We start from the raw sequence: 16534 nt of genomic DNA, 5'->3' as shown, positions 1-16534 counted from the left end.
ACCTTGCATGTCAAGAAAAATTGCTAGTGGGGTTTTGCTTTATAAGAGTATATGATTTACTTTCTTATCTGTTAATGTAGAGTTTTTCACTTTGTTTCATTTTCTATTTTTATTTTACTCTAATTTTTATTTAATCATTTTCATGTTTTATGTTTTTAAAAGTTTTTTTCATTTCATATGTTACATGAGATACATATCATGATCGTGTAGTATGCATGTAAAATTTTTCAATTTTTTTCTCTTCCTTATTTAAGTTATTCATTTTTATATACTTAGCATATGTTATTCATGTTCTTTTATTTTTATTTTCTTCTTTATTTATTTTATTTAATTCATTAGTTTAATAATTCATTTTTTATTTTCTTATTTTATAAATTTCATGTGATATAAGTGATGTTCATATTATAATGTGATGTTTGATATTTTTTGTGATATATTCATGTAGTATACATGCGACGTTATATGATGTATTTTGTGAGGGCCATATAGTATATATGTGATATTCACTTAGTATACATGTGATGTTCTATGATATAATTTATGTATTTAATTAGTATTCATGTGTTCTTTTAATTTTCTACTATTACGTGGTCTTTTATTTTTATTCCTTTTGTGTTTCCTTATGCTTTGTTCTATATTTTATTATGTTTTGCTTCTATTTATGTTATGTTATTTATCTATTTCTATATATGCTATAACTCTTGTTATTCATGTTTTCTATATTGTCATGGATATTATAATGATGTCGGGTTCATAAACCCGGGGTCCCTAATGTACCAGCTTCCCTGTAAAACCTGGCCCAGCAGGCGGTGCAGCGACAACGTGCACCTAGGCCGGCCCAGATACATAATGACAGTCTAGGACAACGATCCGGTCCCCGACCAGAAGGCCTGACCAAGGTGAGACTGCACTCCGGCTCCGCCCTCCTTCTCTAACCAAGGATACGCCAGACCTCTGCTCGCTGCTCTTTTCCGACCAACACGGTCGGGACCGACTGGGAACGACTGACCGGGGACGTCCGCTCGGTGAGGGCCCAGGGATCAGGCGGAGCAGATAAGGTAAGGCGCTCAAGTCAACTGCAATACCAAGGACCATACCCTGACATGCCCTACGCACCTGCAGGATGGTGCCACCAGGCCATGCCAGACGAGCACTATACAACCTTCGAGACGTGTCAGAGCACAAACAGTATTGTAGGCGTCGACGTTTGCCGTACCAGGCGAACACGGTAGAGCCTGCTAGATGTGTCTGAACATAAACAGTATTGTAGGCGCCAATAACCATCTTGTATCCGACAGTGTGGGCAACAAGGCTAGGTAGCACATGTATACACTCTCTCTCTCTCTCTTTGACTTGTAAGGCCACCCCTTCAACTATAAAGGGGGTGAGCTCTCTCCTAGAAGCCGGAGCTCTCTCGAGAAAAAAGAGGCTAGATGACTCGAGGACTCGATGACCTGAGAACTCAAACAGTTCAACAGCTCTAGAACTCGATAGCTACACAGAGCATACGCTCCAATACTTAGCGCACGTTAGAGCACCCGTCACTCTTGTCCATTTGGCTCAGAGTCCGACCGGGCCTCTAACACCCCCCCCTTCTCATTCCTCACTCGTTTGTAACCCCATAGCAAACTTCGAGCATCTGGGCTCAGGAATAAAGTCACCGACCGACTGAAACTGGATGTAGGGCACGTTACCTGAACTAATATAAATCCTATGTCATTGAGTGCTAGGCCACATCCGATCATAACTCACGGCAAAACTACAAATATTTACTTGTTGGTTAAATTTCGCACCGACAGTTGGCGTCGTCCGTGGGGAAGACGTCGTGCATTCACGCTTTTGGTCACCGGATGGCACACCTTTCCACCATCTTCGGCATGGCATGCTCGATCGATACGATTCGCTTTAGCTCACTAGAGCTTCTCACACTCCCACCTGTTTAGGATGTGGGTTCCTCCCGTCTTCATGCCACTTCAAACCTTCCTCTTCTAGAGTCTGGACTTCATCGCCGATCGGCTCAGTGTACTCCGCCTCCACGAGGAGACGCTCGTCCCAGCGTCCACTGGAGGAGGAGCGCTCTCCACCAGCCCTAGGCCACTCGATGACCCCAACGTCAAGACACTCGTGCTTTGCCTCGAGCCCATGATGGGCTCAAACCCCACGATGAGTCATGTACATATTATTCTTTACTCACTATTTGTTGGTGTTTCGAACAAACACCGGCTAGTGAATTTATAATTGTTGCGTGTTAGGCTCGGATGGTGCACTAAAGGACACAAGGTTTATACTGGTTTAGACTGAATGTCCCTACGTCCAGTCTACCACTGCTCATGTTATTAGTGCCAAAAAGGGTTCATAGTAGGGGATACAAACGGTCGAGAGAGGGAAAGGTCCTAGGTCTGATGGAATGGTCGAATGGACGACAAGAGCTGGGTCGCTGCCTGGCTGTATGCGTGATGTGTTGTGTGTTGAACCGATCTCCTTTTCATGGGGTGTCCTACCCTCCCTTTTATAGACCAAGGAGGAGCCAGGAGTTTACAGATGGGAGAAAGAGGAAAAAAAACCTACGGTAGTCATCCTTTGGAGGTGCCAAGCTTTCCTTTTCCCTTGAGCCTATTCCACTATCGTGGCACATGGCAAGGATAGCGCGTCTGCTGACCCTGATAGGGCCATGCCCTGGCCTTGCTTCGGCGAGTGGTTACGTCCCATCCTCCTCCGGCAGACAGTGCAGGGTGTCTGGGCGCCGAGCCGTGACTCTGCGGGGGGCTAGACGAGGAAATGACTATACGATGTTACTGTAGATGATGTGAGTTTTTCCTTGGATCATAGCATATGCCTATGTTAGTATCCTCACCCGAGAGCTGAAGGCGGCGCCTACTACACTGTGGGACAAAAAGTCCGCGCCTACAACACTATTTGGGCATTGTTATGTCAGAAAGGGCTTAAAGCGCCTATCCCATCGTATCCTAACGGTACCTTCCTACAGGTGCACAGGGCATGGTCCTCGATACTGTGGTTGACTCAAATGTCCTGTTGTACCCTATGCTCGTCTTTAGGAAGGATCAGGGTGCAGTCGTCAAAGCTAGCCCTCGGTCGCCGGGCAAGGTCAAGCCCGCCCTCGGGCGTCGGGTGAGGCGGAGTCTAGCCCTTAGCCATTGGGCAAGGCGAAGCTAGCCCTCGATTGCTGGGTGAGGTCGAACCTGCCCTCGGGCATCAGGCGAGGCGGAGTCTAGCCCTTAGTCATCGGGCGAGGCGGAGTCCAGCCCTCGGGGGTCAGGCGAGACAGAGCCCGCCCTCGGGCATCGGGTGAGGCAGAGCCTACCCTCGGTGGTTGGGCAAGATGGAGCCTGCCCTCGGACATCGAGCGAGGCGGAGCCTGCCCTCGGTGGTTGGGCGAGGCGGGGCCAATCTTCCGATGTTCGAGCAAGAAGCGCAGTAGCGTTCTTTGTCTGAATGGAAGTGTCAATGTTCGATGGTCATTAGTTCCACCTTATTGGGTACCCCGGTATTAGGTCCTCGATAGTAGCCCCTGAGCCCCCGGGTGATTCAGACAGAATCGCTCGTTGGGCGTTTTGACTTGCCAAAGGGTGCACACGAGCGCACCCGGCAGGTGTAGCCCCTGAGCCCTCAGGTGATTTGGGTAGAATCGCCCGGTGGGTATTTCGATTCGTCAGAGGGTACGCACGAGCACACCCGTTGGGTGTAGCCCCCGAGCCCTTAGGTGATTCGAGCAGTATCACCCGGGGGGTAATTTTAGACCCTTCGTGGGTGAGGCTGTGAGATTCGGTTTTTATCAACTGGATAGTTTTAAGGGAACCCTGGTATCCTGTTCATGGGGATTTTGTCTAGGGTCAGCCTAGCTGGGGCTCGACTATGGATCGAGGCCCCACTCATACTCGTGTCGCTGAGTCCTGGTCGCTTGTGGGCCCATCCCTCGCTGGGACGGCCGTCGAGACCGTTGGGCCGACCCTTGGGCTTCTAGACCTAGGCGGGCCAAAGAGAAGGCGAGAAGGCCTTTTGACCCGTATTCCCTCGGTGGGAAAAGAGTCCCAGTCTGTTTGGGGAAGGCGAATAGTTTGGCGCGATTTTGGTGGGAAAGGATAGGGATGGCGAGCGCGTATCCTATGACATGACGCGGTGGTGTGTCATGGCGGGCTCAGAGATCAAGGTAGACGGTTGCTCTTCTCGCATCTGTCGCCCCCTATAAAACCACGGGGTTCACCCCTAGGGTTCCATACTTTGCCTCATCGCCTTCGCATCTACAGCCTTCGCCGCCAATTGCCTGAGCCTCCTGTACCCGTATTGGTGCCATCGTCAAGCTTTCATCCGCATCGCCGTCGCGGTCGAGCTCGCAGCCACCTTCTTTCCTATCGTTTTAATGGAGTCGTGGTGTAGATCCAGCATTACCCCTCAGCGCCAGGAGGGCCTCGTCTGGCATGGCCTCCTCCGCCCGTTGTCCGCCATTGAGGAGTGGTGGCTACCTGGTGATGAGGACAAGCCGTCATCGCACGAAGGGTATGTCATGTCCTTTGCTCTCTTCCACAAGCGGGGATTCACCGTGCCCGCTCATAAGTTCCTTTGGGGGCTGTTAGAGTACTACCAGGTGGAGCTGCAGCACCTCAATCCTAGTGGGGTCTAGCACATTGCGGCTTTCATTGCCCTATGTGAGGGGTTCCTAGGGATTAGTCCCCACTTCGATCTGTGGTGGCACTTCTTTGCCATCAACCTGTCGAAGAAGCTGGTTGGGAAGCAGGAGCTGAGCATGCCGATGGGATGTGTCGGCATTCATTTGTGCAACAACCGAGCGAACGACTACCCGTTGATGCGTTTGTCGTCCTCTAACAAAGGGTGTCATTTGCAGTGGTTTTATGTCACGGACAACATGGCCGCCCCCTTGCCGGTGTACTCTAGGTGCCTTATCGAAGAGGTCCCGGGGTCGTGGAAGTGGGGTGTCCCAGACAAGGACAAGAAAAGGATCAAGGACCATCTTGCCGCCCTCCAAATTCTGAAGGATAGGGGTATGAAGGGATCGTGGATCATCGGCGCCTACCACATGTGGAGGGTGGCGCCGCTGATGAGCCACGCGCTCCCCCTATACCTGATGGCGCTTGGGGTGTCGCCTAAAGGGACGGCGCTCTCCGACGAGGCGCTCCCCCCACCGAAGTGGTGTAGCGGATCAAGCAGGCGATGGAGCCTTCGAAGGACACCACCGACGTTGTCCTTGACTTCGTATATCCGGTGCCGGGACATCCTCCAATGTGGCCGAAACTAGGGTTTGTTGATTTTGTAAGTTGCCATTTCCCACGCCTTCTCTTTACTTGAATTTCTAACCCCTTGATGCTGACCTCAGGATAGCGGGACCAGCCAAAGAGACTCATCCTTAGGGATAGCCTAGCTCCGCTGCCGAAGGACTGATCCTGGTGGTAGCAAGTCACACCATGACCGAGTGGGATAAGAGGACGAGGGAGCTCAAGAAGAAGGAGATGATATGGAAGTAGCAAGCATGAAATTGAGGAGAGGAGATAGGCAGTGACGACGATGATGACGATGACGAGTTTGATGAGGTAGCAACCGACGTGGATTGGGATGTCCTAGAGGGTGAGGATTCGCTGACAGGCACCCAATTGTCCACGCATGGACCCTTCCCTTTCCACGTGGGAAGCGAGTCTGTGAGGCCGGCAGAACCAGGCCTGTCCTTAGGTTTGGTGGGAGCCGGTGGATCCACCGCCACACGCAGGGTGCCAGCGGAGGATTGGTGGATGGGAGGAGGCGGATCTACCGCCACCCCCGAGGTGCTGATGGAGGGGGGCGGCTCCGTCGCCGTGCCCTCGGGGACAAGGGAGATGAGCCCCCTGACCAGGAGCAGGGGGCAGGCTCGAAACGGTCCTGCCCAGATGAGTTGGAGCAGGGGTCTGGGGGTTTGTCCCCAGAATGTTCCCACCACCCAAAGGCGCCAGAGTAGGTCACTGATTCCCCTGTCCCCCCCCCCCCCCGTCTTATTTTTCTGTTTTGACCTTATGCCTTTTACCTCTCGTAGGCTCTTGCGATGGGGCTGCTCTCTGGGGCTGGTGCCCAAGAAGAGCCTTGCCCTTCAAGCAGGACGGACACCGTTGCCCGACGTCGCTCCTGTTTTGGGTAGGAGTAGCGCTAATGTTGCGGCCTCGTTGGCCAATCTGGCATCGCCTGCGGTGGCGCTCGTGCCCTCGGTGGTTGTCGAGCAAGCGGTGGCGGAGGTGATGGTGGCATCCTCCATGGCGGGCGTGGCACCGCAAGCCGAGGGTCCAGTGTCTCTAGTGGAGGTGGTCGTGACCATGCCAAGCCAGGAGCACCCGGATGCAACCACGGTGGTGTCTGAGGGGGCAGTGGAATCCACGCTTTCAGTGCCCCAAGCGATGGCGCCTGATGGAGGATACAACCGAAGGGTCCCCAATCCTGACGAGCCAGGCGCAACCGGACACAGCCGCTATGGCATCCGAGAGAGCAGCGCAATTTGTGCCACTAGAGGCCCAGGCAGGGGTGACCATGATCGTGGCAAGCCCGGCGCCATTGGATGTAGCCACGGTGGCATCTGAGGGGGCAGCGCAATCCGTGCCATCGGCGGCCCAGGCTACGGTGCCCGAGGCGGGCCGGACGGAGGAGGACATGACTAGAGGGTCTTCGGGCACCGTGGCGGTGGTGGAGAGGACTAGCGGGGGGTTTCCCTTAGCCCTAGTGCCAGGGGCAGCCGCTTGCCTACACGGGGTGAGTTGCCGCTCCACTAGATGGATCCCCGAGACCCAACATCGACTCTCTTCTCGCTCGATGATGCTACCGAGAGCATAGAGCGGGGGAGTCTTGATGAAGGGATCTCGACAATGATGGGTGTCCTAGATTAGGCCTGGGTCGTCCTGCGTGATGTCATCATTCCCAATGGCCGGGTATCCGGTTGATCTTTCGTCTCGCTTTCTTCTTGTCTTCATGTTTTTTTGTATTTTTGACACTGGTCTTCTTTTCAGTCCCTCATTGCTCGTAGCTGGGAGAAATCCTAGTTCCTCCACGAGTAGAAGGTGGAATGGGACCACCTCACCGAGGAGGACTGGCTGCGAGGAGATGTGGGCGCGCAGCTTGCTGCCGCCCAACAGCGGGAAGCCGAGGCGCGCTGGGACACAGAGGAGATCCATGGGATGTTCGAGGACCTATCGACGAGGTGAAGCAGGATGAGGAGGTGGCCGCCAGGGTCTAAAAGGAGTGGGATGAGCTGCTCTAGAAGGACGCCGATGACAGCCAGCAGGCCATCGAGCTCCTGGTGGAGCTAGAGATGGAGCAGGATCTCAAGCTAAAGGCTGAGGACAGGTCCGCGATGCTGCAGCGGAGGGCGGATCAGGATGTCAAGGCGATTGCCTAGCTACGTAGGGAGCGAGACAAGCTACTCCAGACTGTAGAAAGGCTCCACTCGAAGCGTAGTATGGTCCATGAGGAGCGCGACCGGGCCGCTCGAGAGCGCGACGAGGCATATAAGGTGGTCAACTCCCTTCAGGCGGATCTTGGAGTTGCGGTGACCTGAAGGTTAGGGGCTAAGAGCATTTGTGCTAGGCTAGGCAAGGAGCTCACTGAAGTGTGGGGGATCCTTCAGGACAAGAGTGATGAGCACGATCTTCTACGCGCCACCATTGGGGTGGTCTTCGATGACCTAGGGGTGGCATAACCAGAGGAAACCAGCTCACTTACGACTCGTGCCGCGGGTATCACAGCATGGGTGGGTCAGCTTGAGGAGGACACCTTTCATGCTGGGATCACCCAAGCCTTCACTGTTGCCCGCTCTCGTTATGATCAGGAGACCAACTTGGAGGTAATGAGACTTCACGCCCAGCTATGAAGACTCCGAGCTAGATGAGATTGAGAAGGCGGTGACTCCCATTGTGTGGAACCTAGTGAACAGGCTGAAAGACATGGTTCTCCCTTCGAGGAAGTAGTTAGTTGAACAAGTTTGATAAACATTTATCTATAATATGTGGATAAGTGTTGGTACTTTTGTGTCCAAAAACAGATTCGTGATTTCGTTTTGCAATTTTGTTTTCATTCATTTGAGCTTACTTTTTCCCCTTTTTGTATTCGGAAAAAGGTTTATGTGATCTGGCCTTTTCGTTCATTAAGACTGTAGGGCCCAAGGTGTTTTAGGGAAAATTTTGATTGCACTGGTGAGCAAAAGTACTATAGCCGTCTAGGCATGGGTTTTTTGCTATCTTACCGGGCATTCTCGTTCGTCTGTTCCCACAATCCTTGCCCCCAATTTTAACGCGAGGAAGAGGTCTTACGGATCGACTATTTCAAAAAAAGAGAGGAGGTATTCGTACCTTTATCAGCCCCCGAGTGAGATCCGACCCCTTGCAGTCGCTGGGGCCAGATGTTATTGGAGACCAGAGCAAGGGTAGCGAACTTAGTCTTGCATTCACACGTACCCCTTACTTAGGATTTTGGCGATTGCTGCATGACCGTGCGTTTGGTCTTATCGCTGGCCTAGCCTTCCCCGAGCCCCCATGCGTGGTGGGGATTCAGTCAAGGGCTGACTCATTTTGTGACTATCACCCCGTCCGTGATTTCCATAACTGGAGGGGTTAAGGCGACGTCACTTACCTCGTTGACTTGAGTGACGTTCTTTATGAGCTCGCTGGCGAGGATGTTCAGACAGAATCTAATCCCGTTTGGTTTGCGATAGGGTTGGCAAAGCTTTTGAGAGGCATTCCATTGCTCCTTGACCCACCTTCCAACAAATTCCCCCTCAATGGGGATTCTATAGGCTCGGCTAGAGGCTGGATTGAACTTAGAAGGTTGAGATGACCCTTATCCGCCTTAATGCAGGTAGGGCAAAGGCCGCTAAGGCTCATCTGTGTTTTCTCCCTTGGCTCTTTTTCAACGCGAGGCGGCCCCGGACCCTTCGTGGGTCAGCCTTTGAACCTTGGTCTCTCAATCTTGGATCGAGCGGCTCGAGCCCTCGAGCCCCTTAGGGTCTGATCGGGGTTGGCCATGTTTCGCACATCACCCCATCCTCAGTTTCCACAACCAGAGGGGCCAAGTTGGCGACGCTTGCCTCAACGACTTGAGTGTCGTGCTCAATGAGCTTGCTAACGGGTATGTTCATGTGAAATCTGGGTCCGTCATTCACTGACAGGGTCGGCGGAGCCCTCTTGTGGCATTTCACTACTTCTTAACCCGTCTCCTAGCAGATGCTTGAGCCGTTTGATATTCTCAAGTGGCCCATTGGCCTCTCCTCGACGGAGGTTCTATGGGTTTGGCTCAGGGCTAGAATCGAATGAGAAAGGTCAAGATGTCCCTATCCGCTTCTGAGTGGGGTCGGGTATGGTCGCTAGGGCTCATCTCGGGTTTTCTCCCCTGGCTCTATTTGACGCAAGGAAGCCTCAAGCCCTTTGCGGGCCAGCCTTCGAACCTCGGTCAGTCGCCACTCATATTGAATGAGGCGACTGCCACTTCATGACACGACACAATGCGTTGAGATGTAGCGATTTGCATATGCAACGTTTGGATGATGGGATTAATGTGCGATTTAATTGAAACGAAAGAGGGGGTCGGTAACATTACCTCGGTGGCATGAGCGACAAGAAGCTCTTACTGGACATGTCCATGTGGGGTTTGAGTCTAACGCTTGCGATGGGGCCAGCGTGACCTGCACGACCATCGCGATTTTTCATTTTCGTCTCTCTGTGGCGATTTGAGCCATTCGATTGACTTTTAAGCGACCTGACAGCTTCTCCTTGATGGAGATTCTACAGGCGGACCCTTCGAACCCTTCTTGAGAAGGTGGATGCAAAAACTTGGGGTATGGGGAACTATGAATTCAATTATGCTGGTGAACAAAAACACTGTAGCCGCTGGGGCGTAGGGTCTAGCGGTTCGTCTAGTTTTACTCAAAGTTTTACACCCGCACCCCGCGTCTCTGGTTTTTAAACGTAAGGAGGGGTTAGGCGGTGAGGATGTCTAAACAAATAGACACCCTCGGTAGCCCCTGAGCAATGTCCGTGCCTCTATCGTTGCTGGGGTCAGAAGCTCGGTAATGAAATTAACACGCAAAGTATGTAAATAGAGGTGCCTATCTTTCAGCGGTCATTCGTTCATTGTTTTACTTGGGCCGTCTGATCGACCCAGGAGGCCCGTTGGGCCCCCTAGGCAGGGGTTCCATCGTTTTATGGTCCTACCCAGGGAAGCAGAGAGTCGCCTGCATGCGGGTGCACCCCGATCCTCGCGCTCGGCGCGTGGTGGTGGTGGGCCATGCCCGGGCAATGTTCTGTTTGACCAAGCGGCGTCTTATTGACCAGGGTGCGTCCCGTCGGTCCAGGCGCGTCCCCTTGGATTCCTGTCAGCATTGATTTCCCATCTACATTGAATAGGGGGAAGGTAGAGAGTTTTTTGTCCCAACCTTTCGCCTTTCCTCAGCTGCTGTGCCTCTTCCTTAAATAGGGAGGGAGAGGGGAGTTCTCATCCCACTCCTTCGCCAGCCTCCGAGCCGCTACCTCTTCCCCTTCCTTTCCACCAAATGCGTTTGTGCGTCGTAGCGGTTCCTAACTAAGAGAGGGTAATGCTAGGGAGAGAAAAACTCACAGATCCGCTCGTGAATCCAGAGTGTGATGTTGAGCTGGAGGTCATCCAACATAGATGAGATGGTGCGGGCTACCTTTGCTAAGAAGGGGCCACTGCTATTGAAGGAGGGGGGCGCTGCAGGGTGCCGAGCGTCATCGGCTTTGCCGTCGTTCATTGTGGCCTTTCTTCGGCAGGAGACGCCCCCTGCCTAGATGCCATTGTCAGGGTTGCGGCTGATGACGATGGCGTAGCCCCTAGACGCCCTGGCGGAGGCCTCATTGTTGGGGTTGCGGCTGATGATGATGGCGCAGTCCTAGGACGCCCTAGTGGAGGGCACCACAGTCGCCGATGTGGTGCTCGATGTTACGGATAATGGCACCTTTGAGGATCCTGCAGAGCGGTAGGACGTCGCCAATGGAGAACGTGGCGCGACGACTGTAGCAGTACTTGTAGTAGAGCTGGTCAGAGACTGTAATCGAATAAGTTTGTGGGGGAGCCCCCGAGTGAATAGTCCTTTGTATTTATGAGTACATTAGTCCTTTTCGTGATGAAGTCACTTTGTAAGTAATGAATTTTGTATGAAAAAATGAATAAGTTTTCAACTTTCGCAACAACAAACAGCGTTTCAGTTTTTCTCCCTCTTTTTGTAAAAGGGATTTGGGTGCCTTCCGACCCATCTCATAGCTGAAGTCGCAAAAAACTAGGAGTGCGGGCGAGCCAATTCTGATTTATGCCGATGAGCATGGAGGCCATAGCCACCGAGGCGTGGGCTTCCCGTAGTCCTACCAGTTACGCTCTGATTTTGTTTCCCGCAATCCTAGCTTTTAGGACTTGCCGTGAGAAAAGAGGGAAGACTTAGAGAATGTTTGCAAAAATAACATAGAGAGTGTTTTTGTCAGATAAATATACTTATATCAGCCCTTGAGTGAGGTCTGAGCCCTCGTAATTTGCAGGGGTCGGAGGTCGCTAAAGATCAGGGATTTCTAAAGACAAAAACTGATAAGAAAAAGTATGTGTTTATTTAAGAGTAAAAACGACATAGCTGCTCAATGTTCTAGGCGTTGGTGAAGACCTCGCCGTCGATGGTTTTCAACTTGTAGGCACCTGGCCGGAGTACTTCTGCGATGACGTACGGCCCCTCCAAGGGTGGGGAGAGCTTGTGTCGGTCCTTGTTGCTCTGTACGAGGTGGAGAACAAGGTCCCCAACATTGAAGGCTTGGTCCCTCACCCATCGGCCATGGTACCATCGCAATGACTGCTGGTACTTGGCCGAACAGAGGAGGGTGATGTCGCGGGCTTCATCTAGTTGGTCCATGGCATCTTCGTGGGATGCTTCAGCTCTTGTTCGTCATACGCTCTGATTCTTGGTGCTCCATAGTTGAGGTCCGTTGGGAGGACGGCCTTAGAACCGTAGACCATGAAGAAAGTTGTGTAGCCGGTGGCCCGGCTGGGAGTTGTCCTCAGACTCCAGAGCACCGTAGGGAGCTTGGCGACCCAGCATGTGCCAAATTTGTTCAACTGGTTGAAGATCCTAGGCTTGAGGCCCTGTAGGAGCATGCCATTTGCGCGCTCGACCTACCTGTTCATTTAGGGGTGCGCGACGGTAGCCTAATCGACCTGGATGTGTTGTTCATCGTAGAATCGAATGAACCTCTTGCTAGTGAACTACATGCTGTTGTCTGTGATGATGGAGTTTGGTACTCCAAAACGATGGATGATGTCGAGGAAGAACAGCACAGCTTGCTCGGACTTGATCACGGAGATCGGTCGAGCTTCAATACATTTTGTAAACTTGTCTATGGTGACAAGTGGGTGAAGCCCCTGGGTGCCTTTTTGAGAGGCCCAACCAGGTCGAGCCCCCAGACCGCGAAGGGCCATGTGATGGGGATCATCTGGATTGCTTGGGCCAGGAGGTGAGTCTGCCGAGCATAGTACTAACACCCTTCGCTGGTGCGTACGATTTGCTCGGCGTCGGCTACTACGGTGGGCCAGTAGAAGCCCTATCAGAATGTGTTCCCAACCAAGGTTCTTGGTGTGGCATGGTTACCGTAGACCCCATCATGGATATCGCTTAGCAGAAGCCTTCCCTGTTCGATGGGGATATAGAGCTACAAGATCCCAGTGTGGCTCCATTTGTAGAGTTCACCCTCTACAAGAATGAAGGATTTGGCGCGACGTGTGAGCCATTGAGCCTCTATCTTGTCCATCGGCATCGTGTTGTGGAGGAGGTAGTTGAGGTAGAGTGTTCTCCAATCATCTAGAGGGTCAGGCTCTGTCGCTGGATCCTCTTCAAGCTCCACGACATAGAGACTACACGGAGCCATCGGTTGGTCAGCCCCCGGGGCTAGATCAGATGACCCTTCATAGTGTACCGAGGGTTTGTGTTGGTCGCTGGCAAAGACGCCTATCAGCATCGGTTCTCGACCGGATGCCACCTTTGTGAGTGCGTCGGCCGCCTCATTGAGGTGCCTTAGGATGTGATTGAGTTCGAGGCCATCGAACTTGTCCTCCAACCGTCGGACTTCTTGGTAGTATGTAGCCATCTTTGCGTTATGGCAGCTTGACTCCTTCATGACTTGGTTAATGACTAGCTAAGAGTCGCCTCGAATGTCGAGGCATTGGATGCCCAACTCGATGGCGATGCGAAGGCCATTGATGAGTGCTTCGTATTTGGCCACATTATTTGATGAGGGGAAGTGGAGCCGAACCATGTACATCATGCGGACCTCGAGGGGGTGATACGAAGACTAGCCCCATGCCGGTGCCTTTTTTCATCAGCGATCCATCGAAGTACATCGTCTAGTACTCTTGATCGATGACCACCGGTGGTGTCTGGACCTCGATCCATTCAGCGATGAAGTCAGCCAATACCTGGGCAAGTAGCCCCAGCAGGGCCAGCCCAACCACTTTGACAAGCTCATGGAGAGTCCATGCACCAACCATGCCTATCCCATCAAACACCTCTACAAGGACTATGAGCTCCTCAACTGCTTCCTGCGGCAAGCGGCCAAGACAAAGGAAGGGAAAAGCAAGGAGGAGGTAGCCAAGAAAGGAGGCATGATGGGCAAGGATGATGACAGCTTCCTTGACCCTAAGGAATGCCTCATGATCTTTGGGGGATTCGACGCCATCCACTCCAAGTGCCAGCACAAGGTATGCTATAGAGAGGCATGCGTCGCTGAGTTGACCACCCCCTCTTTCCTTAGCTAGTCGGACTCCCTAGTCACTTTTGATCAGAGAGACCATCCTTCCCACGTTACCTGACCAGGTCGCTACCCGCTCGTCATCGACCCCATCGTCCGCAAGAAACACCTCACCAAGGTGCTGATGGATGGAGGCAGTGGCCTCAACATTCTCTACATCAACACCCTCAATGCCATGCGCTTCCCCTGGTCAGAGCTTCGCCTAGTGAGCTCTCCCTTCCATGGAATGATTCCAAGGATGTAGGCGTACCTACTCAAATAGATCGACCTGTCCATCACGTTTGGTGACCGAGCCAACTTTCGCTCAGAGGTCCTAACCTTTGAGGTGGTGGACTTTTCAAGGTCCTACCATGTCATCTTGGGCGGCCATGTTATGCCAAGTTCATGGTGATCCCCAACTACACCACCTCAAGCTAAAGATGCCAGGACCGAACGGCATCATCACCGTGGGTAGCACCTTTTTGCATGCTTACACGTGCAATCATGAGCATTATGAGCTCGCCACTGTCATCATCAACTCCATCGAGCTCCTAGAGCTTGGGAATTTGGCGACTCCAGTAGTCCCTAACTGCAACAAGCCAACCTGCTCAAGCACCTTCCATCCAACTAAGGAAACAAAGGCAGTGGGGATCGATTCCATCGACCCGACCAAGACAGTGCGGATCAGGACCAAGGTCTTGGCCAGATAGGAAAGCGAGCTCGCTGACATCCTATGTGCCAATCATGATGTCTTCACGTGGAAACCTTTTGACATGCCGAGCATACCAAGGGAGGTCACTGAGCATGCACTATGTGTTGTCCTAGGCTCAAAACCTACCAAGCAATGCCTGCGTCGCTTTGACAATGAAAGGAGTAGGGCCATAGGTGAGGTGATCACCAAACTCCTAGCAGCCGGATTTATCAAAGAGGTATACCACTCTGACTGGTTAGCTAATCCTATTCTTGTGAAAAAGAAGAATGGGAAATGGAGAATGTGTGTTGATTATACTGGCCTCAACAAGGTATGTCCAAAGGACCATTTCCTTTGTCGTGCATAGATCAGATAGTCGACTCCACCTCATGATGCAAAATCCTCTCCTTCCTGGATGCTTACTTTGGCTACCACTAGATCACGATGAAAGAGTCTGACCAGGTCGCAACTTCATTCATCACCCCGTATGGTTTGTACTATTACATAACCATGCATTTCAGTCTGAAGAACGCTAGCGCCACCTATCAATGGTGCATGCAACAATGCTTCGTTGACCAAATCGACCCACCCGACCAACCTGACCAAGTCAAGCGGCCAAAACTAACAATCATCGTCTATGTACATGATGTAGTGGTGAAAATGGCTCAAGCCAGCGACCTGATCGCAAACTTGTCTGCAACATTCATGAACCTCCAAAGGTTCAGCGTCAAATTGAATCCCAAAAAATGTGTTTTTGGGGTTCAGAAGGGGAAGCTCCTTGGATACATCGTGTCCAAGCACGGCATCAAAGCCAACCCCAAAAAAATCATGGCCATCTCCAACATGGGCCTGATACGCAACATCAAGGGTGTATAGAGGCTCACCGGCTGTCTGGCCACCCTGAGCTGGTTCATCTCCTGACTAGGCGAATGGGGGATGCTCTCTACAAACTTCTCAAAAAGACAGACACATTTGTCTGGATAGAGGAGGCACAATAGGCTTTGGAAAGCCTCAAAGCATCACTAACATCGGCCCCAATCCTTGTCACTCCCGAACAGGGAGAATCCCTCCTCCTCTACATCATGGCAAGCAACCATGTTGTGAGCACCGCCCTCGTCGTCAAGAGGGAGGAGCTGGGACACCCCCTGAAGGTCCAATGACTAGTGTACTTTGTTGGTGAGGTACTCACTGACGCCAAGGTTCGCTACCCCTAGGCCCAGAAGCTTCTATATGCCGTTTTGATGGTGACCCGGAAGCTCCTACACAACTTCACTGATCACAAAGTCATCGTCGTCACTTGGTACCCGCTGAGAGACATCGTTCGCAATCGCGATGCCATTGGACGAATCTCCAAATGGGCTCTTGATCTCATAGGCCATGACATCAGGTACATCCCCCGCACTATTATTAAGTCTCAGGCTCTCATAGACTTCATCGCCAAATGGACTGAAGTCCAGTTCCCGACCCCAGATGTCACCCATGAGTACTGGACGATGTACTTCGATGGGTCGATCATGGTGCCCGACTCGGGGACTGGAGTGGTTCTAATCTCCCCAAGTGGGAGCATGCTTTGCTATGCGATCCGTCTCCATTTTTCAACCTCAAATAATGCCGTAGAGTATGAAGCCCACATCAACAGGCTATGCATCACCATCGAGCTCGGCGCCACGTGGCTGTATGTCCACGGCGATTTGGAGTTGGTCATCGACCAAGTCATGAAGGAGTCTTCCTGTAAGAGCCCTCTCATGGTAGCATACTACCAGGAGGTGCGCAAGCTCGAGGACAAGTTCTGAGGGACTGAACTGCATCATGTCCCCCGAAAGGACAATGATGCCGCCGACTTCCTTGTAAAATTGGCTACCAGGCAGGTTCTGTCTCAAGATGGGGTGTTCATCAATGATCTCCATGAGCCATATGCCCGTGTTTTGGAGGATCCAACCCAGACCCACTCCAACACTAATCTGGTACATAGGGGCTCTGCCCCCCCCCCCCCCCCGACGTGCCTCGACCCTGACCAAGTGCTCGGGGGATCCAACCTTGGTGCCTCCATGGCAACATCGCCCGCCAACATCGCCATGATGGCACTCAA

At 52.2% G+C, this 16534-nt stretch overlaps 1 protein-coding gene across 1 annotated transcript; it reads left to right on the top strand.

Moving 5' to 3' along the window:
* Positions 1-15686: 15686 nt before the first annotated feature.
* Positions 15687-16238, top strand: LOC136510471 (uncharacterized). Its single transcript, XM_066504902.1, has one exon. The coding sequence runs from the start codon at positions 15687-15689 to the stop codon at positions 16236-16238; it is 552 nt and encodes a 183-aa protein (XP_066360999.1).
* Positions 16239-16534: the final 296 nt, after the last annotated feature.

Source organism: Miscanthus floridulus, chromosome 16 (assembly GCF_019320115.1).
Source record: "Miscanthus floridulus cultivar M001 chromosome 16, ASM1932011v1, whole genome shotgun sequence".
NCBI classification, from domain to species: Eukaryota; Viridiplantae; Streptophyta; class Magnoliopsida; order Poales; family Poaceae; genus Miscanthus; species Miscanthus floridulus.
This window is presented reverse-complemented; position numbering and strand designations above follow the sequence as displayed.